General features: G+C 40.2%; 1 protein-coding gene across 13 annotated transcripts in view; it reads left to right on the forward strand.

Annotated features, from left to right (window-relative positions):
- The window catches only part of PRRC2C (proline rich coiled-coil 2C), a 95,569-nt gene that overhangs the window by 8,507 nt on the left and 60,762 nt on the right, over nt 1-26,300 (forward strand). For 9 of the 13 annotated variants that reach the window (XM_044266957.1, XM_044266963.1, XM_044266959.1 and 6 more), the window contains exons 2-6: nt 16,619-16,780; nt 17,823-18,000; nt 19,850-19,959; nt 21,074-21,199; nt 23,285-23,508. In XM_044266957.1, the coding sequence (XP_044122892.1) occupies nt 16,669-16,780; nt 17,823-18,000; nt 19,850-19,959; nt 21,074-21,199; nt 23,285-23,508 (750 nt within the window). In that variant the 5' untranslated portion in view covers nt 16,619-16,668. The remainder of the gene's footprint in view (nt 1-16,618; nt 16,781-17,822; nt 18,001-19,849; nt 19,960-21,073; nt 21,200-23,284; nt 23,509-26,300) is intronic. The other 4 variants (XM_044266958.1, XM_044266969.1, XM_044266970.1 and 1 more) reach the window with 2 other exon arrangements.

The following is a 26,300-nucleotide window of genomic DNA, read 5'->3' on the forward strand; positions in this document are numbered from 1 at the left end:
GAAAGAGTAATGTTGCAGTCACCTCATCTAGTAAATGGTAGACACACAGATTTGTTACTTTGCTAGAACAGTAATTTATGGTACAGAGGTTTTGATAAGAACATATCTTTTATGATTGTTAAGGCATTCTGCCCCAGAAACTTGATTCACATGTTTCAGTTTCTAAGAACAGCCTGAGCCCTTCTACCATTCTGATTAGAATTCCAACAGATTTATTTATATTACACTTTGTTTTTTAAAAAATGACAATTTTTTAATGCTTTTGCTGTAGTGCTATTTGTAGTAGAGGCACTCAACATATGGTGGTATTCTTAGCTTTTCTATTATAGCAGCAAATGTGATCTTTAAAATATTTGATGTCGCTCTGACTTTAGAATTACCAAGTGATTGAACTTAGAAGTTGACCAGTTCAGTCACTTACCCAAAGCAAGACCTTTTCATTTTAAATGGAAATTTTAGTTTAAAATTTGATAGACTAAATGTTTTCTGAGGTTAATACATCAGTCTCTGCCGTCTTTGTAAACTCCACCTGCCATGAGAAAATACCATAGGGGCACCTGGGTGGCTCAGTTGGTTGAGCACCTGCCTTCTGACGTCATGGGGCTCAGGTCCTGCTTCTCCCTGGGCCGCTCCCCCTGGCTTGTTCTCTCTCTCTCAAATCAATAAAATCTTAAAAAACAAAATACCACAGACTAGGTAGCTTAACAGGAATTTATCACGGCTCTGGAGGCTGGAAAACCAAGATCAGGGTGCCCACATAATCAGGTTTTGGGGGGGTCTTCCTGGCTTTCACAGGGCTGCTTTTTGAAGAACACTGTCTTCAGGTGGTCGGGAGCACGGGGAGCTGCGGTGTCTCCTCTGAGAAGAGCACTCCTCCCCTACGAGGCCCTCGTTCTCTCGGCAAACCCTAATCATCTCCCAGAGAGCCTGTCTCCAAATACCATCTGGCCTGTTGGGAGTTAGGACTTCCACACGCGAATTTTGAGAGGGGAAACAATTCTGTATATAGCCCCCTCCCCCACTTTTTTTTTACAGTCTTTGGTGCGTCGAGTCTTAGATTTTTTACGTTTTTATATTTTTTACGTTTTTGTATTTCTACAACAGATATAATACATTTTTACTGTATTTTGTTACTATAATTTTTATTCTTCATATTTTATTCTGTATTATAATACAATAAGTTTTGAAAATAAAAATTTGACTCTCAGAATTTCTTATCCTAAAGTGACATGTTATTATTACATTTTATTTTTAAAAAATTTTTAAAGATTACTTATTTATTTGACAGAGAGAGAGAGAGAGAGAGAGAGAAAGCAGGCACCCTGCTGAGCAGAGAGCCTGATGCGGGGCTTGATCCCAGGACCCTGAGATCATTACCCCAGCCGAAGGCAGAGGCCTAACGCACTGAGCCACCCAGGCACCGCTATTACTACATTTTAAATATTTGATGTTTATCTCTTTTATAATGAAAATTAAATGCCAGTTTTCATATGGCGAGGTTATCTGGGCACTAGCTTTTCCGTCAACTCTGGGTTTAATCTGGGCTCTGTCTCTTCATAGCTGTATGAGTTTGGGGCACGTTATTTTTACTTGTCTAGAGTTGTTTCTTCATTGGTAAATTTTGGTGACTTGTGCTTTGAGCTCTTGTTCCCAACCTGTTATTTATATATCTGTAGAGTTGAGATTTTTAAAAAAATGCTTTCAAGAGACATTACTACATTAGGTCACATAGAACTTACATCCCTCTTTATGTTAGAAGTGGGAGACAAACATGGAAGATCATTCAAGGTTTTAAATCCTGAGTCAGGGGACGCCTGGGTGGCTCAGTTGGTTAAGCAGCTGCCTTCGGCTCAGGTCATGGTCCCAGCGTCCTGGGATCGAGTCCCACATCGGGCTCCTTGCTCGGCAGGGAGCCTGCTTCTCCCTCTGCCTCTGCCTGCCATTCTGTCTGCTTGTGCTCGCTCGCTCTCCCTCTCTCTCTCTGACAAATAAATAAAATTAAAAAAAAAAAACTAGAGTTAGGGAGGGGTGCCTCAGTCACAAGAGCATGCAACTCTTGATCTTGGGTCATGAATGTGAGCCCTACATTGGATGCAAAGATTACTTAAATAAAATTAAAACGAAAATAAATCTAGACATCAGGGAAAGTGGTTATGGTGAAGTTGGGGAGAAGACCGTGTTTGGGAAAGCAGGTGAGTTTTTTTTGTTTATGTTTTTGTTTTTAATTTTTATTTTAAGTAGGCTCCACGCCCAGTGCAGGGCCCAAACTCATGACCTCAAGACCAAGAGTCGCATGTGCCAACTAGGTGCCCATTTTAAACTTTTTCTTTTGGAATAATCTTTTTAAAGATGTTATTTATCCGTTTGAGAGAGAGTGTGTGAGAGGGCAGAAGGTCAGAGGGAGAAGCAGACTTCCCCTAGCTCGGGGAGCCTGATGTGGGACTCGATCCTGGGACTCTGGGATCATGACCTGAGCTGAAGGCAGTCGCTTAACCAACTGAGCCACCCACGCACCCTCTTTTGGAATAATCTTAATCTCACAGAAAAATTTTAAAAATACTATGAAAAATTCCTGTATTCCTTCATCCCTATTCCCTGATTATAAGTAGTTGACCATATTTATCACTCTGGGTATGTGTAAATATGCACACTAGTCACATGTACAGTATGTGCTCGTCTTTTAATGCCTGCTGTTCTAAACCCCTGTCATCACCGAAACCTTTTTTTTTTTTTTCTTTTTAAAAAGATTTTAATTATTTATTTGTCAGAGAGAGAGTGCAGGTTCAAGTAGGCAGAGCGGCAGGCAGAGGGAGAGGGAAGAGCTGGCTCCTTGCTGAGCAGGGAGTCTGAAGTGGGACTCGATCCTAGGCCCTGGGATCATGCACTGAGCTGAAGGCAGACACTCAACCAACTGAGCCACCCAGGCACCCCCACTTGAAACCTTAAATTCAAATCACAAGCTCCTGTGCGTCTAGTTTTCTCACTTAGTACATTTTGTCAGTTTTTAAAGAAAGATACTTGAGAGCGAGCGAGAGGGAGAGAGAGCACAGGCAGGGAGAGAGACAGATAGTGACAGCATGAGTGGGGGGGAGAGAGAGAAGCAGACTCCCTGCTGAGCACGTAACCCGATGCAATGTGGGGCTCGGTTCCAGGACCCTGAGATCATGACCTGAGCCTAAGACAGACCTTCACCGACTGAGCCACCATGGTGCCCTTCCTTTTGTTTTTATTAAATGAACAAAGCAATCGTAGTACGCTTGACTCAGTAAGCATTTAGTAATTACTGTTGGTAGAGCTTTTATACAATCATATTAAAATTGCCAGTTCCTTTTGTTGTCCTTCTTATTCTCTTCTACCTTCTGCTTTACTCTCTGGCTTACACTTCCATGAAATGTTACTCTAACCATTTTCCTGGCAGCATCTTCCACCTTGCGTTTCTTTACACATGTATGGCACAACTCTAATTCCTTATTATTTTGGCTGCTGTGCACTTCCATCGCTCCCCATTCCCAGATGTGCTGCTGGACATGAATGATAGCCTTCAGATTGGACAGCCTTGGGAGTCCTGTGTATTACTGGTCTCCAGCTTCTGCTGGGGCTTCAGCACTGATCGGCAGTGCCTCGTTTGCCTACTTGTCTGTCTTGCCTCCCAGTTCTTTGTGACCCTTTCCCAACCTTCGCACACTTCCTGTTATTATCTCCAATCAGTTGATGAGGACAGCATGTCTCTTTTCATTTGTTCTTAGTAGTGCCTGATAATACAGTAGGTGCAGGATAAACATTTTTATGAATGAATGGGGAATCAGACATTTTGACTTTGAAGTTCTGTCCAGAAATTTAAGTGGAGACGTTTTGTTCTGTAGACAATTAAAAATGTATGTCTAAAGATTGTAGTTGGAAGGCAAGTTTTGGGAACTACCCTTACTGTAGCAGTAAACAGCAGATGAGATGGCCGAGGGAGAAAGTACATAGAAGGAGCCGGTAAAGAGAGATGGCAAAAGCACGTGAACATTTATTTATGTGGACGGATAGGGAAAAAAAGGAGCTGTTAGAGAGTCACAGAAACCAAAGAAGATGGTTTACACAGGATCCATTTGCCTTTTATATTCGTATTGATACTTGACTGTTAATTATTACTTACTAGAGGTTCTTTATTCAGTAGAACATTTGTTGAGTGCATGTAGTATGCTCATCTGGAAATGGTTGCAGGTTCTTTTTTTTTTTTTTTAAGATTTTTTATTAATTTATTTGACAGATAGAGATCACAAGTAGGCAGAGAGGCAGGCAGAGAGAGAGAGAGAGAGAGGAGGAAGCAGGCTCCCTGCTGAGCAGAGAGCCCGATGCGGGGCTCGATCCCAGGACCCTGGGATCATGACCTGAGCCGAAGGCAGAGGCTTTAACCCACTGAGCCACCCAGATGCCCCGGTTGCAGGTTCTTTTTAATGTTAACTATTTAAATCAGTGGAACGTTGTATTTCATTTTCCAGAGGAACTAAACTCTCACCGTAAGGTTAGTGAGGAAAGAAAGGTAAACAGGGCTTGGATACTTAGAAGCCCATGGTGGCCAGGAGGATAATTGTCATTTAATTGAATTGGGCAGATTGGCAATTTGTGAAAGTGTTCCCCCCCCCAAACGCTAAATTTTAAAATAACTAAAAATAATGTTTTTAGTATTTAATACTTTTAAATAACTTTTGTAATGGTGTGTAACAATAGAATCTTACAACTTTTGAGACTGTAGGAATTTTAGAGATCATTGCTAATCTTGTCTTGATGTGGAAACCCTTTATACAGATTTTTAAAAAATTTTTTAACCTATGAGAGGTGTCCGTCAAGAAAACCATCCTTTTATAACCACTGTTGAGTGTTATCCTTTCATTTTGAAAGGTTGCTATTTCCCTTAGACCTTTTGGAAATGGTTTTTAAAATGCTGGCTTTTTTCCTTCTTGATTTCTTGTTTCATCCTCACACTTTTTTGCCCCTCCCCCCCCATTGCTACAAGGTAATATTTATTCATTGTTCAGATCTGGAAAATGTAGATGCTCATGTTTTGGTATATTCAGTGAAAAATACAGTTTCTTTCTGTCATTGTTCAGAGTCACAGAACCTTGGATTTAGAAGTATGATTACTCTCTCTTCCCTTAAAGGGGGTATATTTATTATTGACTAGGCTCTTTTTGTAGACTGATCCTTAGACTTAATGATTCAGATTTTTAGATACATCATAAGCAAGACAGTAATGTAAAAAAAAAATTCTTAATAGCATGCAAATAACAAAAAGCTTTTTTCCCCTTAAGATCTTATTTATTTATTTATTTATTTATTTGACAGAGAGAGAGAGAGAGAGAGAGAGCGAGAGAGCAAGCGCGCGCGCGCGCACACAAGCAGGCAGAGCAGCAGGCAGAGGGAGAAGCAGGCTCCTTCTTAGGGAGCCCAGCATGGGGCTTGATGCATAATCTGAACCAAAGATAGATGCTTGACCAACTGAGCCACCCAGGTGCCCCAGCCTTTTTTTTTTTTTTAAATAAAGATTTTATTTATTTGATGGAAAAGAGTACACAAGCAGGGGGAATGGCAGGTAGCCCTTGAGGCTTGATCCCTGGACCCTGGGATCATAACCTGAGCTGAAGCCAGACACTTAACTGACTGAGCCATCCATGCATCCCAAAAAAGCTTTTTAAAATTAAAAATGATACAGGTAGAGGATAGAGTTCTTTTGTTCTTCTGTGATTGTGCCAGTACATTTTTTGAAATCAGAATCTGACAAGTTGAAAAGAAATGCCCCTGTTGAGCTTATTGTTTCAAAGATTTTTAAATTATTACTTAGTAAATTACAGTATTTTGTCACTAATAGTAACTTACTATTAGTAAATTACACTATTTTGTCACTTAAGATATGGATCTGCAGAATGCAGCATACCTTTATTCAACAACTGAGGTTGTTTTTTTTTTTTTTTTTTAATTAATTTTCTTCAATGGCTCTTCATGGTATTTAGAATAAACTGGGCAATACTCCTTAGCCTAACCTACTAGACTTTTGCCTACTCGCACTTCCCTTCATGCCCATGACCTTTACACCTGAACACTTTCATCCCAGATCAGAATTGGGTTCCCCCCTCCCCCAATGGTTCTCAGCTGTGGCTCTAGTTGCATACCTTGGGGATATGGAGGGTTCAATAAACCAAATATTTCAATAAAGGAAATTAAATGGAATTTGCTTGATTTCCCAGTGCATAGGAAAATTAATGTTTCTGCTGTACTGTAGTGTATTAGTTGTGCAATAGCATGTTGTTGTTTCTAAAGATTTTATTTATTTATTTATTTATTGAGAGAGAGAGAGAAGGTCAGAGGGAGAAGCAGACTCCCTGCAGCACCGGCAGCTGGATGTGGGACTTGATCCCAGGACTCCGGGGTCATGACCTGAGCCAAAGGCAGTCGTTAACCAACTGAGCCACCCAGGTGCCCAGCATTGTTTTTTAAAAACACTGTGTGTGTGTGTGTGTGTGTGTGTAAAATTAAAGATTTAATTATTTATATATATAGAGAGAGTAGCATGAGCAGGGGGGGCAGAAGTGGAGGGGAGAGAATCTCCAGCAGATGCCATGTGAGGACAGAGCCCAACATGGGGCTTGAACCCAGGACCCTGAGATCATGACCTGAGCTGAAACGAAGAGTCGGATGCTCAACGACTGAGCACCCAGGTGCCCCTACAATGTGTGTGTCTTCGTTAAAATTTACTTTATTGCCAAAAACTGCTAACCATCTTCTTAGCTTTCAGAGTTGTCATCTTTGTGCAGTGGAAGATTTTTGCCTCCATGTTGACAGCTACTGACTGAGCAGGATGGTGGTTGCTGAAGGTTAGCGTGGCTGTTGCAGTTTCTTCAAAGACAGGAGTGAAATGTGCTCCATCAAGGGGCTGTTCTATCATGAACAATTTCCTTGTAGATTGTGATGTTGTTTGATAGGATTTTGCCCTTGGAGAACTTTATTACAACTTGAGTCAGTCTTCTCAAACCCTGCCGCTGCTTTATCAGCTGTGCAGTATTCCAGATCCTTCGTGGCCCTTTCCGCACTTGTCAGTGTTTTCCCCAGGAGTAGGTTCCGTCGCAAGAAGATGCTTTCTTTGCTCGTCCGTAAGGATCCGCTCGTTCGCGACGGCAGCACGTCTCCTGTTCCTGCTCTTGCTGCTTCCACCCTGTCTGCGGTTACTTCCTCCCTGAGCTCTTGCTGTTGCCACCGCTTCCCATGAGGCTCTGATGGTCTTGCTGGTGTCTAGAGTAGTGAGTACTTTGCAGAAGGTTTTCAGTTTGCTTTGCCTAGATCTGTCAGAGGAATCTATAGCTGCTGTAGCCGTAAGAAATAAAGGAGACTTGACAGGTCAAGGGCCTCCTTGATCCATGGTCTGCAGAGTGGATGTTGGGCCAGCGGGGGTGGAAACAGCATCTCGAGCTGCTCCATCAGAGCTCTTGGAGCAGTGATGTTTTGAAAGGAGTCGTTTCCTGAGCAGTTGGTCTCAACAGTGGACTGGAAATACTAAGTAAGCAGGGCACCTGGCTGGCTCAGTTGGTGGAGTGGTGGAGCATGCGACTCCGGGCCTTGGGGTTATGTGTTCGAGCCCCACAATGAGTGTAGAGATTACTTAAAAATCTTTAAAGAAAAAAAATTCAGGAATCCGTAGTGTAAACAGATGTGTTGACATCCATTCTTTGTTGCCCTGTCTGGAACACCGGCGGAATAGATTTAGCACAAGGCTTAAGGGCCTCAGGGTTTTTACGGTACACAAGCTTTGGTTTTCATGTAAAGTTATCAGCTGCATCAGCCCCTAAGAAATGAGTCAGTCTGTCCTGGGAGCGCTGAAACCAGGCACTGACTTCTTCTAGCTCTGAAAGCCCTAGGTTGACATGGAAGTCTGTTAGCACGGCCTCCTTCAGAATTGTCCCAGCTTCTGCATCAGCACTTGCTTCAGCTTGCACTTGCATGTTATAAAGTTGGCTTCTCTCTCTCTTTTTTTTTAGATTTTATTTATTATTTATTTGACACAGAGAGAGAGAACACAAGAGGGGGAATAGCAGGCAGAAGGAGAGGAAGAAGCAGGCTCCCCACAGAGCAGGGGGAGCCCGATGTGGGATTTGATCCCAGGACCCCGGGATCATGATGAGCTAAAGGCAGTAGCTTAACCAACTGAGCCTAAGTTGGCTTCTCTTTAGCCTCATTAACCAACCTCTGCCAGTTTCAAATTTTTCTTTCGTATCCTCACCTCTCAGCCTTCACAGAATTGAAGAGAAGAAGGGGCCTCACTCAGGATTGGATATTGGCCTAAGGGAATGTGGCTTTTTGATCTTCTCTTTGATCCAGATCTCTAAAACTTTCTCCATTTCGGTGGTGAAGGTGTTTCACTCTCATTCCTGTGTTCAGGGAGTAGCACTTTTAATTTTCTTAAGGAACTTTTCTTTTGAATTAACAACTTGGTTAACTTTGGTGCAAGGGGCCTAGCTTTTGGCCCATCCCTTTTTTTCTGAACTTTGTCATTTCTAGATTTTGATCTAGAGTGAGAGATAAGAGAATTTTCCTTTCACTTGAACACTTACGGACCATTGTAGGGTTCGTAATTGGCCTGATTCCAGTATCGTTGTGTTTTGGGGAATAGCTGGTTATGGGCAGTCAGAACACACCCACACTGACCAGTTAAGTTCACTGTCTTAGTTTGTGGGGCCCCAAAACAAAGACAATAGTAACATCAGAGATCACTGATACACAGATCACCATAACAAATACAGTGATAATGAAAAAGTGCAAAATATGAGAGTTAACCAAAATGTGATACAGACATGAAGTAAAGCAAATGGTGTGGGAAAAATAGTGCTGACTCCTGCTCATTTGATGCAGGGTTACCCCAACCTTCCATTTGTAAAAAACACCATATCTGCAAAGCACAATAAAATGAAGTGTACCTGTACTTAAGGATTCCTGAGGAGCTTTTCAGAGAATACTTTCACCAAACACAGTCTGAGAAATTCTGATTTAATTGGTCTGGCACAGCAACTATAGTATTCATTTTTTTTTTTTTTTAAGATTTTATTTGTTTCACAGAGAGAGACAGCAAGAGAGGGAACACAAGCAGGGGGAGTTAGAGAGGGTGAAGCAGGCTTCCCACTGAGCAGGGAGCCTGATGCGGGGCTCCATCCTAGGACCCTGAGATCATGACCAGAGCCAAGGCATACGCTTAGCAACTGAGCCTCGCAGCAGCCCCAGGGCTGTAATATATTTTTTTAAGATTCTTATTTATTATTTGACAGGTCACAAGTAGGCAAAGAGAGAGAGAAGGAGAGGAGGAGGAGGAAGCAGAGAGCCCGACGTGGGGCTTGATCCCAGGTACCCTGAGATCATGACCTGAGCCAAGGCAGAGACTTTAACCCACTGAGCCACCCAGGCGCCCCCCCAGGGCTGTAGTATTTTTAAGAACCAGGATAAGTCTACTGCCTGTGTTGAGAATCACTGGTTGAGTTTTCTTCCCTAATGTCCTCTTTTCAGAGAAATCTTTCTGACCTTTACCATTGTATCCAGTCTCTTTCCCCTCTTTGTTATCTCTTTATTCAGTCAAGTTTTTTATTCTTTTATTTTTATTTACTTACCGTTAGAACTTCCATGAAAGCAGAGCCTCCGTCTGTCTTTCCGTGATACAGCGTAACATCTGAGACAGGGTTTGGCAGTTTATTAGTTCTCAGTACATCTGTGGTATCTTGTTGAATGAGCATTTGTCACTGTAGCAGTAAGGAGGCAGTTTCAGACTTGTTTCTGTGTAACCTGTAGAGGATCGCTTTGTGAAGTCATATTTCAGAGAATTTACTAAATCCTCCAGCAGGCTTTATGAGGATACTGGTTTCATCATTTAAGGTTTTAGTATCCAAGGGCAAATGCATACAAGGTACGTTATCCCTTGGAATCTTATGGATGTGAGTTAGGTTCTTACGCCAGTTCTCAAAAGGAGGAGTTGTTCGCTTATTTTTAAGTACCTCGATGGTGTAAGGAGCATTAATGTCAGTTGTGTTACACTCGATGCATAGTCACTTAACACACAGTAGTTATGTGCATGTTTTTGTTACTTTCTCCCATTTTTATTTGTTGCATATAGGGCAGATAAGTCAGATGAACCCACACTCATCAACTTTTTGTTTACATATAGTCTTTGTTACTATTCTTGCATATTTTAGATATATGTGTTAGGCCACTGAGGGTAGATTTTTAAATTCTTTTTACTTAATCATATGCATTTTTTTAATCTTCCGGTCTTGAAACTAATTGTTTTTTCATTTCAAGTCATTACTCTTAATTTGCAATTTTTTCTTATTTTCTGTTGCAAAGCAGTGCATTTACTGTTTATATTTAGACATTGCAGTATGTATAACAAAGAAGGTCAGAGTTCCTTATAATCAGGAGTATAGCTACTGCTGTGATAATTTGTGATATGGTTTTGTAGACTTTCATACTTGGCATGTGTATTGTATTTTTTAATACTTAACATGTATTATTTGTTTAAAAATCCTGTGTACTTTTTAACTTGGTTTTAAGCATCTTTTTGTACAAATCTCTGCTTGGGTGTTTTTGTTGTTGTTGTTTGTTTTTTTAATTTATTTGACAGAGAGTGATAACAAGTAGGTAGAGAGGCAGGCAGAGAGGGGGGTGGAGCAGGCTCCCTGCTGAGCAGAGAGCCTGATACAGGACTTGATCCCAGGACCCTGAGATGATGACCTGAGCCAAAGGCAGAGGCTTTAACCCACTGAGCCACCCAGGTGCCCCTGCTTGTTTTTATAAAGATCTCAAACTAAACATGTCTGAGACAGAACTCTTGCCTCCCCTGCTCCCTCATCTTTCCTAAATCTGGTCTTCCCCACTTTAAGCTCAAGACCAAAATTGTCCTTATTTTCCTCTTTCCTGGCAGCCTCTACCTAGTCTCCATTTTTCAGCCACAGCTACATCATCTTGTGCCTAGGCTTTGTCATCTATGATGCTTTTTTTTTTTTTTTTAAGATTTTATTTATTTATTTGACAGAGGGAACACAAGCAGGGGAAGTAGGAAAAGCAGGCTTCCGGCAGAGCCAGATGTGGGACTCGATCCCAGGACCCTGAGATCATGACCTGAGCCAAACGCAGACACTTGATGACTGAGCCACCCAGGCATCCATCCGTCTGTGATGTTTCCACATTCCACCTTTGGCCCCCTACAGTCCATTCTCCACATTGTAGCCAGGTTGTTTTTTAAAAAACCAAAGTCAGGGGCACCTGGGTGGTTCAGTGGGTTAAAGCCTCTGCCTTCGGCTCAGGTCATGTTCCCAGGGTCCTGGGATCGAGCCCCGCATCGTGCTCTCTGCTCAGTGGGGAGCCTGCTTCCTCCTCTCTCTCTGCCTGCCTCTCTGCCTACTTGTGATCTGTCAAATAAATAAATAAAAATATTTAAAAAAACAAAACAAAACAAAAAAAAACCAAAGTCACATCTCTGTTCACAACGAATGCTCTGAATTGCATTGCTTAAAGATAAAATTTAAAATTCTGATAGGCCCGTTATCCAGTCTTTACTTTCCCTTTCAACTCACTCACTTTGACTTCACCGGCTTTTATGTTTTTGAACATGATAAGCGTGTCAGGACCTTAGGGGCTTTGCATTTGCTTTTTCTTCAGCCTTGAAGCTGACTTCTTCCCCATTAGATCCAAATCAGAAGCCTTTCTCTCAGAGAGGCCTTTAGTGATCAAATAATCGAAAATAATTACACTTACTTTCTCGTATTGTCCTGTTTAGTTTCATTCATAGCATATGTCATCATCTGAAGTAATCCTGTTTCCCTATGGAAATAGTCCTGTTTCCCTTGAGTCGCACATTAGAAAGACCCCTGAGAGCACATTCTAGTGTGCTGTCAAAGAATTTCTTATTCAACTCAAGGTTGCAAAGATTTTCTCCTTTGTTTTCTCTAGAAGTGTTATAATTTAGGTTCTTACATTTTGCTGTGCTCCTTTTTTAAAAATTAATTTATTTTATTTTCAGCATGACAGTATTCATTATTTTTTCACCACACCCAGTGCTCCATGCAATCCGTGCGCTCTGTAATACCCACCACCTGGTACCCCGACCTCCCACCCCATGAGCTCCTTTTTAATACAAAATTGAGGGGCCCCTTGGTGGCTCAGTTGGTTAAGCCTCTGCCTTCGGCTCAGGTCATGATCCCAGGGTCCTGGGATTGAGTCCCACATCGGGCTCTCTGCTTGGTAGGGATCCTGCCTCCCTGCACCACCAACCCCCTGCCTGCCTCTCTGCCTACTTGTGATCTCTCTGTCAAATAAATAAAATCTTTTTTTTTTAAGCCTATGCATAAATTTTTAAAAAGATTTTATTTGTTTGACAGACAAAGTGAGAGAGGGAACATAAGCAGGGGGAGCCTCCGGGAGAGGGAGAAGCAGGTTTCCCACTGTGCAGGAAGCCCAATGTAAGACTCTATCACAGGACCCTGGGTTCATGACACTTAATGACTGAGCCACCCAGGGTTTCCCTGAGAGCATAAATTTACTCTCTATTCTAGGAGCCTGACAAATTGATTCTTTGTCCGTCTTTCTCACTGTCCGGTGTATACAGCATTGTTTACCTCATTTGAGAAGAGTATGTACTGAGGGGCATATTTTATTTATTTTAATCTCTACACCCAGTGTGGGGCTCAAACTCATGACCCCAAGATAAGAGTCACATGCTCTACCAACTGAGCCAGCCAGAGACCCTGTGAAAGGCATATTTTAGACAGTTTTTTTTTTTTAAGATTTTATTTATTTATTGACAGAGAGAGATCACAAGTAGACAGAGAGGCAGGCAGAGAGAGAGGTAGAGGGAAGCAGGCTCCCTGCTGAGCAAAGACCCCCCCCCATGCGGGACTCGATCCCAGGACCCTGAGATCATGACCTGAGCCCAAGGCAGCGGCTTAACCCACTGAGCCACCCAGGCACCCCTATAATTCTAAGCTTTTAATGTTTTGTGATGGCTAGAATTGAATTAGATATTCTGTCACTTTGTGGTTAAATGGTGGAATGTTACATTGTTTTCCTTGTGTAAGCATATGAACAAGCTAACCTATCTTGTAATTTTAATTTTGTTTGCTTATGAAACTGAACATATGGGGCACCTGGGTGGCTCAGGTCACGAAGCCTCTGCCTTCAGCTCAGGTCATGATCCCAGGGTCCTGGGATGGAGCCCAGGATCTGGCTTCCTGTTCAGTGGGGAGTCCGCTTCTCTCTCTTCTTTGTGTGTGCTTTCTTGCTCTCTCTCTCTCTCTCAAATAAATCTTTAGGGGGAAAAAAGAAACTAAGCATATTTAATACATTTGCTAATTGGTACTATTTCTCTAATGAATTGTCTGTTTATAGCATTAATTTTATTGCTTCAGGTTCTTTTTCTTCAATTTGTTGAATTCTTATATAGTCACATTTTGCCAAATGTTAAGATACTTTTCTCTGTTGACAGTTTTTTAAATTTTATTTTATTTTATTTATTTGAGGGAGAGACAGAGAGAGAGAGAGCATGAGAGGGGAGGTCGGAAGGAGAAGCAGACTGTCCGTGGAGCTGGAAGCCTGATGTGGGACTCGATCCCAGGACTTTGGGATCATGACCCTGACTGAAGGCAGTCGCTTAACCAACTGAGCCACTCAGGCACCCCTCTGTTGACAGTTTTTAAACTGCCATTTTCTTTTCATGCTGTGCAGGTATTTTGTAGGCTTATTTCTGAAAACCCTTAGTATGAAATAGACTCCTTTGTTCTAGGTAGAGTTGAAACTGTGCAAAACAAAGAAGAAATGTAAATAGACCAGGGGATATATTCTTCAGGAATACAAAGTTTTGGGCTGGATGTACAAATTTGGAATGGTCCATTGGTTGGTAAAGTCACCTTTAGGCATGAAGAGATCCCTGCAGAGAAGAGTTGAGAGTGAGAAAGGAAGCTCGGGACGCAAGATGAGCCTTTAGTGGGATGGGTGGATAGAGCCATCCGCTTCACTGCTGTCATTTTGAGGACTGCTCCCATAGAATCCCCAGAGGATTTTTTTCAGAATAAGCATTGATCCACAGGCTCCAGCCCAGAACCTCAGATACTTGTATGTTTTGAATTCTGGGTGATTTCAGTGTGCAGCAACGATTAAGGCGTTGCTCAGACTGTGTCTCCTTCTCAAAAATCAGTGGGTCCTTAAGTTCTGTATGTCTCGGCATCACCTGGGGACTTGCAGGGCCCCTGCTCAGAGTTCGATTCAGTAGGTCTGGTGTGGGGCCTGAGAATTTGCTTTTCTGGGAGTTTGTAGGGGATGATTGAGCAGCACTGTAACAACAGCCATGGGAGGGGAAACTGTTGAGAAAAATGGATGTAGGTGCAGGTGGGCTTGTAGGTTTGCCCCTAGGTTTCAGGAGTTTCTTAAAATGTTGCGCTCTCTATGGTGTAGGCGTGTGAGGGTCTCCACTAAGAGAGTGTTTCATGGATAGTTGTGATGTTAAAAGAGGGTTGAGGTGCTAAATTGCCGTCAGATGAGGGTGAAAGAACAATTGACTTTTTCTTGATGTATCAGTTACTTTTAATAACTGAAGAGAGAACTGCTTGAATCTTAATTTTGTCACCAGTATATATGCGATGCTCTTTTTTGTCATTGTAAATGAATGTGTGTTTTTTCTCTATTTCTACTGGTTTTCAGTGAAAATAAGGTCAGTGGGGTAGATTCTGGTAGTACAGCTTTCTTCATACTATCGTCATCATTGGCATCCTTGGGATATAATTAATTGTATACATTCTTCTGTGTACGGTAGTAATAGTGAGCTGTTTATTTATTATGAAGTTCTTTTGGTTGCAGCTGAGTCCTTTTCACAGTTTATCTCAAAGGTTATTTATTGTAAATGTATACTGAAGTGAGATAATGTGAAAAATCTTGATAAATTTTATGGAACTATACACATAGTGTGGCAGTTGACCTGTGTATGAAATCACACCTCTATTGTAATGCTGATTCTGCAGTTTAACGTGTAAAATGGTAGATAAAATGACTTTTTTCTGATGGTGGAGTCTACATAGCCATTCCTTGACTTCAGATACTTTCTGCGTGATAAATCTGTCTATTCTTTACTGTCTTTAACTCCTGTGCTTCAGTTCTTAATGCTTTAACTATTGATGTGGGGTGGGTTTTTTGTTTTTGTTTTTGTTTTTTGTTTGTTTTTTGGGGTGGGGGGTAGAATTGGCCATCTTCTGCCCTACTTCCACCCTAACCACTCAAAAATAAATAAAACAAAAAATATAAAAAACTAAAAGGTTGATATGTGTATACTTCATTAAATGTAAGGGAAATAGGGGCACCTGGGTGGCTGAGTGGGTTAAAGCCTCTTGCCTTCAGCTCAGGTCATGATCCCAGGGTCCTGGAATCGGGTCCCGCATCGGGCTCTCTGCTCAGCAGGGAGCCTGCTTCCTCCTCTCTCTCTGCCTGCCGCTCTGCCTACTTGTGACCTACTTCTCTCTCTCTCTCTCTCTGTCAAATAAATAAAAAATATCTTTTAAGAAAATGTAAGGGAAATAGTACGAGAGCTAATTTGTGTATTTTTCCCTCCAACGATGAATTCTCTTTGTAAATGAATATTTTTTAAAATACTATTTTCTTAAAAGAACTTACCATATACACAGAGAATTGTTTCGATAAGTTGACACTATTTCTTGAACACCTAATCTGTAGCCATGAAATAGAATAAACCTTTGGTTTATGAGGAAGTGTTTTACTCTTAGAATGCAGAGAAAGTAGAATGTTTCTTTTTATTCTAAATTGTTAAATTACTACAGATCTGTTAGATACATACTGCCTGAACACAGGAATGATGTTAATTCTTTTATCATGTTTGCATTCCATATGCAGATACTGATTTATGTCTGTCACCTCAAGCCTATTAAATTGAATAATCTTTGTTAAATAGACAGTCTCCATAGATGTACTGTATTTGATCTGTTCATTTCAGTATGGGTTAAAATTCTTTTTTTTAAGTGGCTCCACAGGCAGTGTGGGGCTTTAACACACAGTTTTGAGCAGATCGAGAGTAGCTTGCTTTACCAACTGTCCCAGCCAGGTGCCTCTGGATTAAACTTCTTAATTCTCTATGATACAGTTAAGCAGTTACAAACCGTAAATGACTAATGTGTTTACTGAATGCAGGGCAGTTTAGTTTGATTTTGTTGTGTGTTCTTGGAATTTGACAGTATTAAACAGGTACGACATTTTATCGATGCCAGTTACTGAAGATGAATTTCATTCCTCAGTGGTTTTTTTTTTTTTTTCCAGAAATTAGGGGGACACTTGAATTTACTGAGGTGTTTTTGTTTTTGTTTTTAAAGAATTTATTGATTTGAGAGAGAGAGAGAGCACAGATGCAAGCAGTTGCTGGGGTAGGGAAGCAGACTCCCTGCTGAGCAGGGAGGGAGCCTGACGTGGAGCTCAGTCCCAGTCAGGACCTAAAAGCCAAAGGCAGACACTTAACCAACTGAGCCACCCAGGCTTTTTTAAGAAACTGAAAGTTTCTCAAAGTAATCTGAAATTTTCCTCATTTTTCTTTCTTATATGTGTCTTAAAGGTTTGAAGGGGTGTGGCAGGAGGTTTTGGACTCGATGAGTTTCCACCGAAATGTCGGAGAAGTCAGGCCAGAGCACAAAAGCAAAGGATGGGAAAAAGTATGCAACACTCAGTTTATTTAATACTTACAAGGGTAAATCTTTAGAAACTCAGAAAACCACAGGTGAGTAAAGTCAAGTGGCATATATTTGTATGATTTTCTTCGTTTTGTTTTGTTTGTATGGTTGGTACTCTGGAGCTGTTGCTATTAGAAGCTAGGATAAACCCATGTTTATGCAGCCCTTTGTACTTTGGGCTTTTTAGGTGTGTACTCATCTTTCAGGGGATGAATTAAATATCTTACAGTAGAAAATTTATTGCAGAAAATTTATTATTCCTTTTTTAAAGATTTTATGTGAGAGAGAGAGAGCTAGCACAGGGGCATGAGTGGGGAGGGGCAGGGAGAGGAGAAGCAAGTTCCCTGCTGAGCACAGAGCCTGACGAGGGGCTCCATCTGGGGACTCCAGGATCCTAACCCGAGCCAAAGGCATATGCTAAACTGACTGAGCCACCCAGGGGCCCTGCAAATTTATGTTTTAAAATATGTTTCTTTTTTCCCGTTTGTTGTCAGCAGAAAGTCAGTAGAACTGTGTGGCTCTGAATGGGAGACTTGGTCAATTAGATTGGGAGGCGTAGGAATATACAGTAGTGGGTATTTACCACCACTTCTAGTTAGAAGAGAGTGAGTCCTGGGGTGTTTTGGTTCTTGATACCTTGAGCCCAGTATTTATAGTGAAAGGTGAACCCTGGACCAAGTATCTTAGATTAGCAGTGTTCAGAATGTAGAGTTAGGATATTTATTCTCTAATAAAGATTTAGGAGTTAGGATATTTATTCTCTAATATACTAATAAACTAAATTTTGAGTTTAAAACAGATTCTTTGAAAAGATTACAAAACCAGTTATTGCCTGTGTTTTCCTATTCATAGTATATAGGATTGTTAGAATGTTTAAATCGTTTTTTCAGTGGCCTGATAGTTTAATATGATTTCTGCATTGGATTAATGTTGCAGTTGTGTTGACTTAGTTTTAAAGTTCTTATTTTAAGATAAAAGGAAATAATAGTTCCAGATTCCATTAACTGCTGTTGTCTTTCTGTATTGTCTTAAGAATAAATTAAGCAATAAAATAAATGTTCTAAGAAAGTTGATGTTATCGATCTTCAGTTGCAGCTCGACATGGATTACAGAGTCTTGGAAAAGTTGGTATTTCACGGCGTATGCCTCCACCTGCTAACCTCCCAAGTCTCAAAGCAGAAAACAAAGGCAATGACCCTAATGTGAACATTGTACCTAAAGATGGCACAGGATGGGCATCCAAACAAGAGCAGCATGAAGAGGAAAAGTGAGTCAAAGTCAACTAAAAAATGAAACTGTTTCTTTGTAGGGAATTTTATTTTTTAAGATTTGATTTTTAAGTAATCTCCACACCTGATGTGGAGCTCAAACCCACAACCCCGAGATCAAGAGTTGCACGTTCCAGTGACCGAGCCAGCCAAGCCACCCCCGTAGGGAACTTCGATTTGCGTTTGTTCTGTATGTTAGATGTTGAACTATGTATGTTAGCTATCTCAGGCCATTTGAAGTCATTTACGTAGTCACCTTTGATCAATTGTGTGTGTGTGTGAGTAGGTTTAGTGGCAGTATTTCCATGTGTCAAGGTAGAACAGATAATGGAATTGCTAATCACAGCTCTTCTGACGGACTGTGTCAGGCTCCCTGGAACCCCTACCATAGGAGGCATTCACTTTCTAATGTAGTTAAGGGTTGATTCTATTAAATAATTTCCATGATGCTAAGAATTTGTCTGCCGGTTCACTGAAACTATACCTGATGCACATTGCAAGTACTCAGGTAATTCTATTTAAATGAGTAAAGAGTTAGCAAGCAGGCCGCAAGAGAATTAATAAGGTCCCTCTTAGTCATTCAGCATATATTTAGCATTCTGTATTTCAGGGATTTTGCAAAGCTCTTAGTTTATTGGATGACCAACTGAAGCAGTGGAATTTAGAAAAATAATACAAGGGACTGGGTACTTGATGCTTTTTGCCTCTATCTGTTACCCAATTTCTGTACTACTATTTGGGGAGCTTTATATAGTAAATTTGACTTCATTTGAATAAAACTTGTCAAAGACATTTTTCTCTGTTTCTTAGTTGTTACAGAATTATTTTGTAGCAGTGAGCCAGTTACAGGTCTGAGTGTACCAGAAATACCTTGCCTCTCTTAAGTCTCTTAACTACTTACTATCTTTTTTCATTTTCAAGCATTAACTCATTACAAAGATTGAATAAAAGTGGAGATTTTTTTTTTTAAAGATTTTATTTATTTATTTGATAGAGAGAGATCACAAGTAGATGGAGAGGCAGGCAGAGAGAGAGAGAGATGGAAGCGGGCTCCCTGCTGAGCAGAGAGCCCGATGCGGGACTCGATCCCAGGACCCTGAGATCATGACCTGAGCCGAAGGCAGCGGCTTAACCCACTGAGCCACCCAGGCGCCCTAAAACTGGAGATTCTTTTAAAACCCTTTTTACTCGGGCACCTGAGTGGCTCAGTTATTCAAGTGTCCAACTCTTGACTTCAGCTCAACTCATGACCTCAGGGTTGTGAGATCGAGCCCTGCATCGGGTTCTGTGATCGGGCTCTAGCCACGGAGCCTGCTTAAGATTCTCTCTGTCTCTCCACTCCTCTCCCCCTGCAGAAAAACCCCTGTTACTCACGGGGATGTATTGGGCAAGTTTCTGTTACCACTTTGAATAACAGTAGTAAGTACAGTGGTGAACCTGATCACTGCCAGGTGGAGAGTTTGCTTAGCCTTAGCCCTGGCCAGTCCACCGGTCCAGACAGTATGTATGCCTATAATGTTATTTCTAATTATATATAAATGTTTACTCTTTAAAATAGATTTTAGTGATTATACTCAATAATGAGTGTTTCTTTTTTTCTTTTTTTACAAAATGACAAGTAAAGCTATCTCTTCTCCTTGGGTTATTAAAAGGAAGAAATGAAGGGGGATGAAAATAGCTACTCTTTATTTAAAGGAGTGTTGCAGAGGAAAAGCATTTGTGGGAGATGCAGCTATGAGTAAATGCGTAGCCAAAACAGTCTATTCACAAATTGACCTTAACTACAATATTTATTATTTTATTTGAACATACAATATCTGAAATAATGGGTTCATATTTTTTTTCAAGAGCACCAGAAGTTCCACCAGCACAACCAAAACCTGGGGTTGCAGCTCCCCCAGAAGTAGCACCTGCTCCCAAATCTTGGGCCAGTAACAAGCAAGGTGGGCAAGGAGATGGTAAGTGGACGTTAGCTGGGGAAACTGACTAGGTGTGATAGTTACTAAACAGCCGTGTAGGAGATAAGGAGTGGATTTTGACAAGGACAGAGAACATTGTCAAGGATACACTCAGGTCCTAAGAAAAAGGGTTTTTCTTTGAACTCTTGGGGTAGTTAAGTTTCAGTGCCAAGACCCATGTATGAGCCAACGATAGGGATTTAAAAAGGAGTTTTACGATACCTTCTGTCCCACATTGTTTTTATCTTCATCCTACATGACCAGAAAAAACTTTGTATCTTCTATTCTTTGGGGCATAAAAGTACCCAGACATTGTGTAAATTGCTAGAAACATATTTATCTTCATCTGTGCTCCCTAACCTCTTCTCTTTCAGATATGTGCTACTCAGGATTTCCATGGTAGAGAAGAGCTAGACAGTAGCCGTAAAGCATGGTAGCTGTAGTCCTACTCCCTCCAGGCATGACGACTCCCCAGCAAAATTTAAGTTTCCCACTTGCAAGACAGGAAAAATCTATAAAACATTGTATTGAAAATCTAGGTCCTGTCTGCACCCTCAAGTTAATAAAATCAGAGCTTTTAATTTATGAAAGTATATATATAAATAGGCAAAGAGGTAGGTGGGTGAATGGGTGACTAGTGATGTGCAACCAGTGTCCAGTCATAAATTTAGTGAAGGTGTTTTAGCTTCATTGTGGTACTTGCAGTGTTGATTCCTATGTTTTTTCAGTAGTAATATTTGATTCTTAGAGTTATTAGCAAAGGAATTTGACTTTTTGAAAATGCAGAGTCAATAAAATTTCACAGGAGTGAAATTCTCATTTTCCTTATCTTTAATGAGTCCTGAACAGTGTCTGGCAGATTCCTTTCTTCGATTCTTATCTCCTCATGGCTGTTCATTAACTTTCCAAGGGATTTTAATTCTAAATATATTTTAAAGTTTTATGGATATAAATAGTGGAATAATTATATATATACATGTATGTGTATATATATATATAATTATATAAAAAGTGAAATAATATATCAGAGAAAAGCAGATACCTCTATCCTGGGAGGGTTTTTTCATTATCTTCAGCATAAAAGTTACATTTAATGTTTTAACAAAATCTGTAGGAATGCAGGTGAATAGTCATTTTCAGCAAGAATTTCCCAGCCTGCAGGCAGCTGGGGATCAGGAAAAAAAAGAAAAAGAAACAAGTGATGACAATTACGGACCTGGACCCAGTTTACGCCCACCAAGTAAGAATACTTTCTGTTTCATAAAAATAGTGAATGAGATTCTGTTTTTATTGTATTTTGTAATATAACCTGCCCAATATTATATGCATGACATACCTAGTTTGAAAAGAAAGAGAGGCTGCTGTCATTCCACTGTGGTTTTCACATACACAGCATTGGTGTAACTTAGAACATATGGGAAATACACATCTTGAGCCTCACACCCAACCCACTGAATTAGAAATTTGCATTTTAACAAGATGCCTGGGTGAGTTCTTTGCACATTAATACTGGTCATTTCTATAGTGCTAAAATTTTGAACCAATCTCCCTAATATGCAAATATTTATTTGTAAATTGTATCCACTTATTTGCTTCTCTGTTAACATTCAGCCATCTTGTGCTTTCTGAACTCACAACAGAGACCCAAATAAATTTGGATAATGAGAAATGCTTGTATTATGGACATAAAACTAAAAATAGAAATATAAAATCCTTGAGATTAAATGTCTTATTTATTAATTATATTAGTTTCCTTTTTGATATGAAAATATCTCAGAGGATCCTGTATACATGGGAGATTTCTCTTTTCAGTGATAGTTACAAATCTGTATTTCTTGTTTTTTTTTTTAAGATTTTATTTGTTTATTTGAACGAGAGAGAGATCACAAGTAGGCAGACAGAGGGAAGCAGGTCCCTGCTGAGCAGAGAGCCAGATGCGGGGTCGGGGTTCGATCCCAGAACCCTGAGATCGTGACCTGAGCCGAACGCAGAGAGTTAACCCACTGAGCCACCCAGGCACCCCACAAATACATATTTCTGATAACCTAATACATTTCATACTTTTTATGGCTCATTTGTTATCTGGTCTGGGTAAATCATCTTTTCTTATTTTTAGTTTTTATTGTTATGCAGTTGATGTATTTATATTAGAAATAGATTGTCAGCACTATTTTCTTTTCATTCATTTATATATTTATTTATTTTAATTTTAAGTAATTTCTACACTCAACATGGGCCTTGAACTTAAAACCCTGTGATCAGGAGTTCCTTGCTGTGTGTGTACCCACTGAGCCAGCCAGGCATCCCTCTACTGTTTTCTTGGTCAGTTGGTTTTCACCTGTTACCGGCTACTGCCTAACAAATTTGGTAGCTAAACTGACTTAATGATTTCACACAGTGTGCAAAGGTCAGGAATCTGGGAGCTGCTTCCTGGAGTTGTGGCTCGGGAGCTCTCTCAGCAGCCTTGCAGTGTGTCCTCTGATGCTGATTTGTTGGGGTTGCTGTTCCAGGTTTACTCATGGCAGCTCTTCTGTGTGTGGGCTGCCCGCAGTGTTGCTTCCCCAGATAAAGAGAGACTCAGGATGGAAGCCCAGTCCTTTATAACTTAACCCTGTAAGAGACATGTGATCACTGCTGCTATATTCTGTAGGTAACACAAACCAGTCCTGGTGCAGGGTGTGAAGACCAGGAGCTGGAAACCCCTTTTGGAGCATCTTAGAGGCTGCCCGCTGAAGAGATGCCTTGTAAAATCATTTACCTGTTTCACTGAGTATAGTTTTACCAGATAATATAGTCACTAAATTTGCCCCCTTGGGGCACAGGTAACTAGCCGTAGTAGCCTGAAAACAGATGAGGGCATCATTGTCCCCACCACAGGACTCCTCCCATCCCTCTTCTCTCAGGACACCTCAGGTAGAATAGTGACTTGAATCTCTATATCAAATACTGGTAAAGCTTGGTAGAGAAGTTCTAATAATTTCTTCCCCAACCACAGTATTTACTTTTGGTGGACCCTCTTGGTCCGTCTGCTCTGCTTTGGAAGCCACTGCTCTTGATTGCCTAACACTTTGAAAGGAGTAGGGCCTAGTGCTCGCTTCGGCAGCACATATACTAAAATTGAAAGGAGCAGGGCCTAGATTAGATTTTCACTGCCTCTTCACCGTGTTGTTACTCTCTTGAATTTGGAAATATGCTTAGTTTTATTTCACCGTGTTCCATTTTTAGCTTTTTTCTTATGCCCCTGCCCCCTTTTAAATTTCAGTACTGAATTCTGTGGTGCTCTTTCTTTGTTTGAATTGAATTTCTTAACCTTTCTCCGTGCCAGATGTGGCTTGTTGGAGAGATGGTGGTAAGTCTGCCGGCTCACCTTTGACATCTGACCCAGGTGAAAAGCTCTCTGCCCAGGATGAAAGCACAGCTGGAACATCAGAACAGAATGATATTCTCAAAGTGGTGGAAAAGAGGATAGCTTGTGGTCCTCCACAGGCCAAACTGAACGGACAGCAGCCTGCTCTTGCTTCCCAGTACAGAGCTATGATGCCTCCTTATGTAAGTATTGTTAAAGGAGTGAGTTGTTACATAGGTTTTTGCTCTGGGTTCCAAGGAGAGAATTACAATGGGGGAAAGTTCAGGTCTTTATTTGCATTAACATCTAACTAAAAATAACCATTTCTCTCGATTATGGATACAGGAAATAAATCACAGAAGTATCAGGAGTACCCTGCTTTTTATCATTAATAAGGAGCATGTATATATATATATTTTCATATCCTGTCAAAATTGTGGGTGTGGCAAAATATATTTAGTGATACTTCAAAGTAGTTATTATGGGTAGTCCCACTCTTTATTTAATGAAAAAGCACATATATTACCATATCACAATTTTTTTTAAAAAATACTATGTTAACAAAATTTTAGCGTGTTTTCTTTTGTAGTACTCTGTATTTTAAATTATGGATTTTAAAACATTTTCTGTGAGACAAGAGTCATAGGATTGACCAGACTGCTAAAGAGTGGTTCATGGCACAAAAAAGGTTAATATGTGCTTTAGTTCTAAAGTTTTTGTTGGTAAACATACCTTTACGTTCTTTTTAACTTCTCATTATGGAATACTTTGAACATATTAAAAAACAGAAATAATAGTACAGTGAACTTCCCCCTTCTTCCATATCTACCATCCATCTTCAGTAGTTAACAACTTGGGGTCAGTCTTGGCTGAGCTATTTCCCACCACCTCAAATTACTAGCAACATCCTAGATACATGATTTCGTCCATATGTATTTTAGGTTGTATTTTAAAACATGAAGACTAGGAGAAGAATCCACCATGGCGTTATACCTAAAAGGATAGTTTAAAAAAATTTTTAAAAGATCTGTTTATTATTTATAGGTGGGGTAGAGTGGGGGGAGGGAGAGTCTTAAGCAGACTTCACCCTGAGTGCAGAGCCTGACACGGGCTCAGTCTCACAGCCCTGAGGTCACTACCTGAGGTGAAACCAAGAGTTGGACACCCAACTGACTGTACCACCCAGGTGCCCCTAAAGAGTTTTTAAAAATACCAAGTCAATATTCAGATTTGTCTTATTATCTCATGATTAGGATCCAAATAACATCTATTCTTTGAGTTGATATTTTTCTTAGGAAACCTGTTATCTTTGGTAACTTCTTTCCCTCCATACTACTCCCCTGCCCCTCTCTTTTTTGAGCTTGTTACAATTTATTTGTTAACCTGTGGAGTTTCTCATAGTCTGGGTTTTGCTGAATCTGTGTTTGTCGTTTTATTTAATATATACTTGTGACCCATATATTTCTGTAAACTAATGGGTAGATTTGATACCCTCATACATTTGTTTGCTCTCAGCCTCCTGTGAAATGATATGGTAAATTACATGTGCCCAAGTAAATAAACTAACATTTTTTAGGGGACCATTAATCTCAAGGAGAGTCAAAGGTCTGGTTCTTATATTTATTTTTATTCGGATTTAATTCCCAAGTATTCAGGCTCTAAATACCCATATTTTTTTCACATTTTCTATTTCTTTGTAGTATTTAATTATTCTAGGGTAGAGGAGGGAAATAAATAATTAAAAAATAATTTTTTAATTTTAGGAGTATGATAAAAATTAGTCTTATATGCTGACCTGGTCTTGAAAAATTATTTACACCTACTTTTGCCTAATAGTTTCAAATTGTTCTTCCACAGAGCCCTGAAATTTAGGCTTGGGGGTGGGATGGTAGAAGGGAAAGTTTTAAAAGGGGAGATCAAGTGGGCTTTTCTCCCAGTTTGGTCAGTCATTTTATTTGAATAATGTATTCCACTAACTAACAAAAACAAAAATGTTTTTAAAACCATCACTGTATATTGAGAATTTAAAGATAGTTTCTACAGTTTTTTTGTGGCAAATTCCTAAATTTTAAGCATTTAGTACGTGAAATTAATCTCTCTGCCTGAGGGATCTAATGAAACTTTACCTGTGAACGTTTGCCTCCAGCTGTGTTTTTGCTGACTTTCAGTACACAATGATGTAACCAGAAATTCTTAGTATTCACCAGACAAAAAACTTCTCCATTTGAGCTTCAGCTGCTGCTTAACTTAATTAAGTTTGCTCTAACCCTACTTAGAAATTGCATCTTTAGATGGAATGATAACCTTTCTTCAAGTAGAGAGTAATTTCTTTACCTAACAGGGTTTTGTTGTTGTTACTGTTTTTTATTTAAGAAAAGCTGATCTGTTTGAGGATATAAATTAAGTATTTAAGGTAGTACAGTTTTCCTTTCTTTCCTTTTCTTGCCTGCCTGCCTTCCCTTCTCCTTCCTTCCCACCCTCTCTCCTTCCTTTTTTCTCCCTCTTCTTTTTGTATTTTGACTTGGTTATAAGTAGATAGTTACAAGCATGTCTTTTGACATCTGTTCCCTTCTCTTGGTGTTTTTGTCTTTATAATCTAGCTTTAAACTTCTAAACTTAGTTTCTTGAATCCAGGTTAGCATAGAGAGCAGTTTAGGATTATGATCTGTATACTAACCTGCATTGGAATCCACCTGTTTCCAACCCATGGGAAATCTCCGGTACACACCGTCTTCCTTACTACCTTGGGTTATGGGCCATACTTTTATCTAAACTGAATTTCTCTTTACCAATAAATCCGTTTTCAGTTAATCTACATTATGATGAAGTGTCACATTATTTTCTTTCAAGTCTTTAAACTTAAGGCTTTGCAGTTCTCTGGGGTGCGTGCATGTTGTCTTTTTAGGTTTTTCATGTTGGTACGTAATCGTTGATGTTATTTTGGAAATGGGATGGCAGAAGTTCTTCCTAGGATGTGTCCTAGTTTTTACCTCTA

Source organism: Neovison vison, chromosome 10 (assembly GCF_020171115.1).
Source record: "Neovison vison isolate M4711 chromosome 10, ASM_NN_V1, whole genome shotgun sequence".
NCBI lineage: Eukaryota > Metazoa > Chordata > Mammalia > Carnivora > Mustelidae > Neogale > Neogale vison.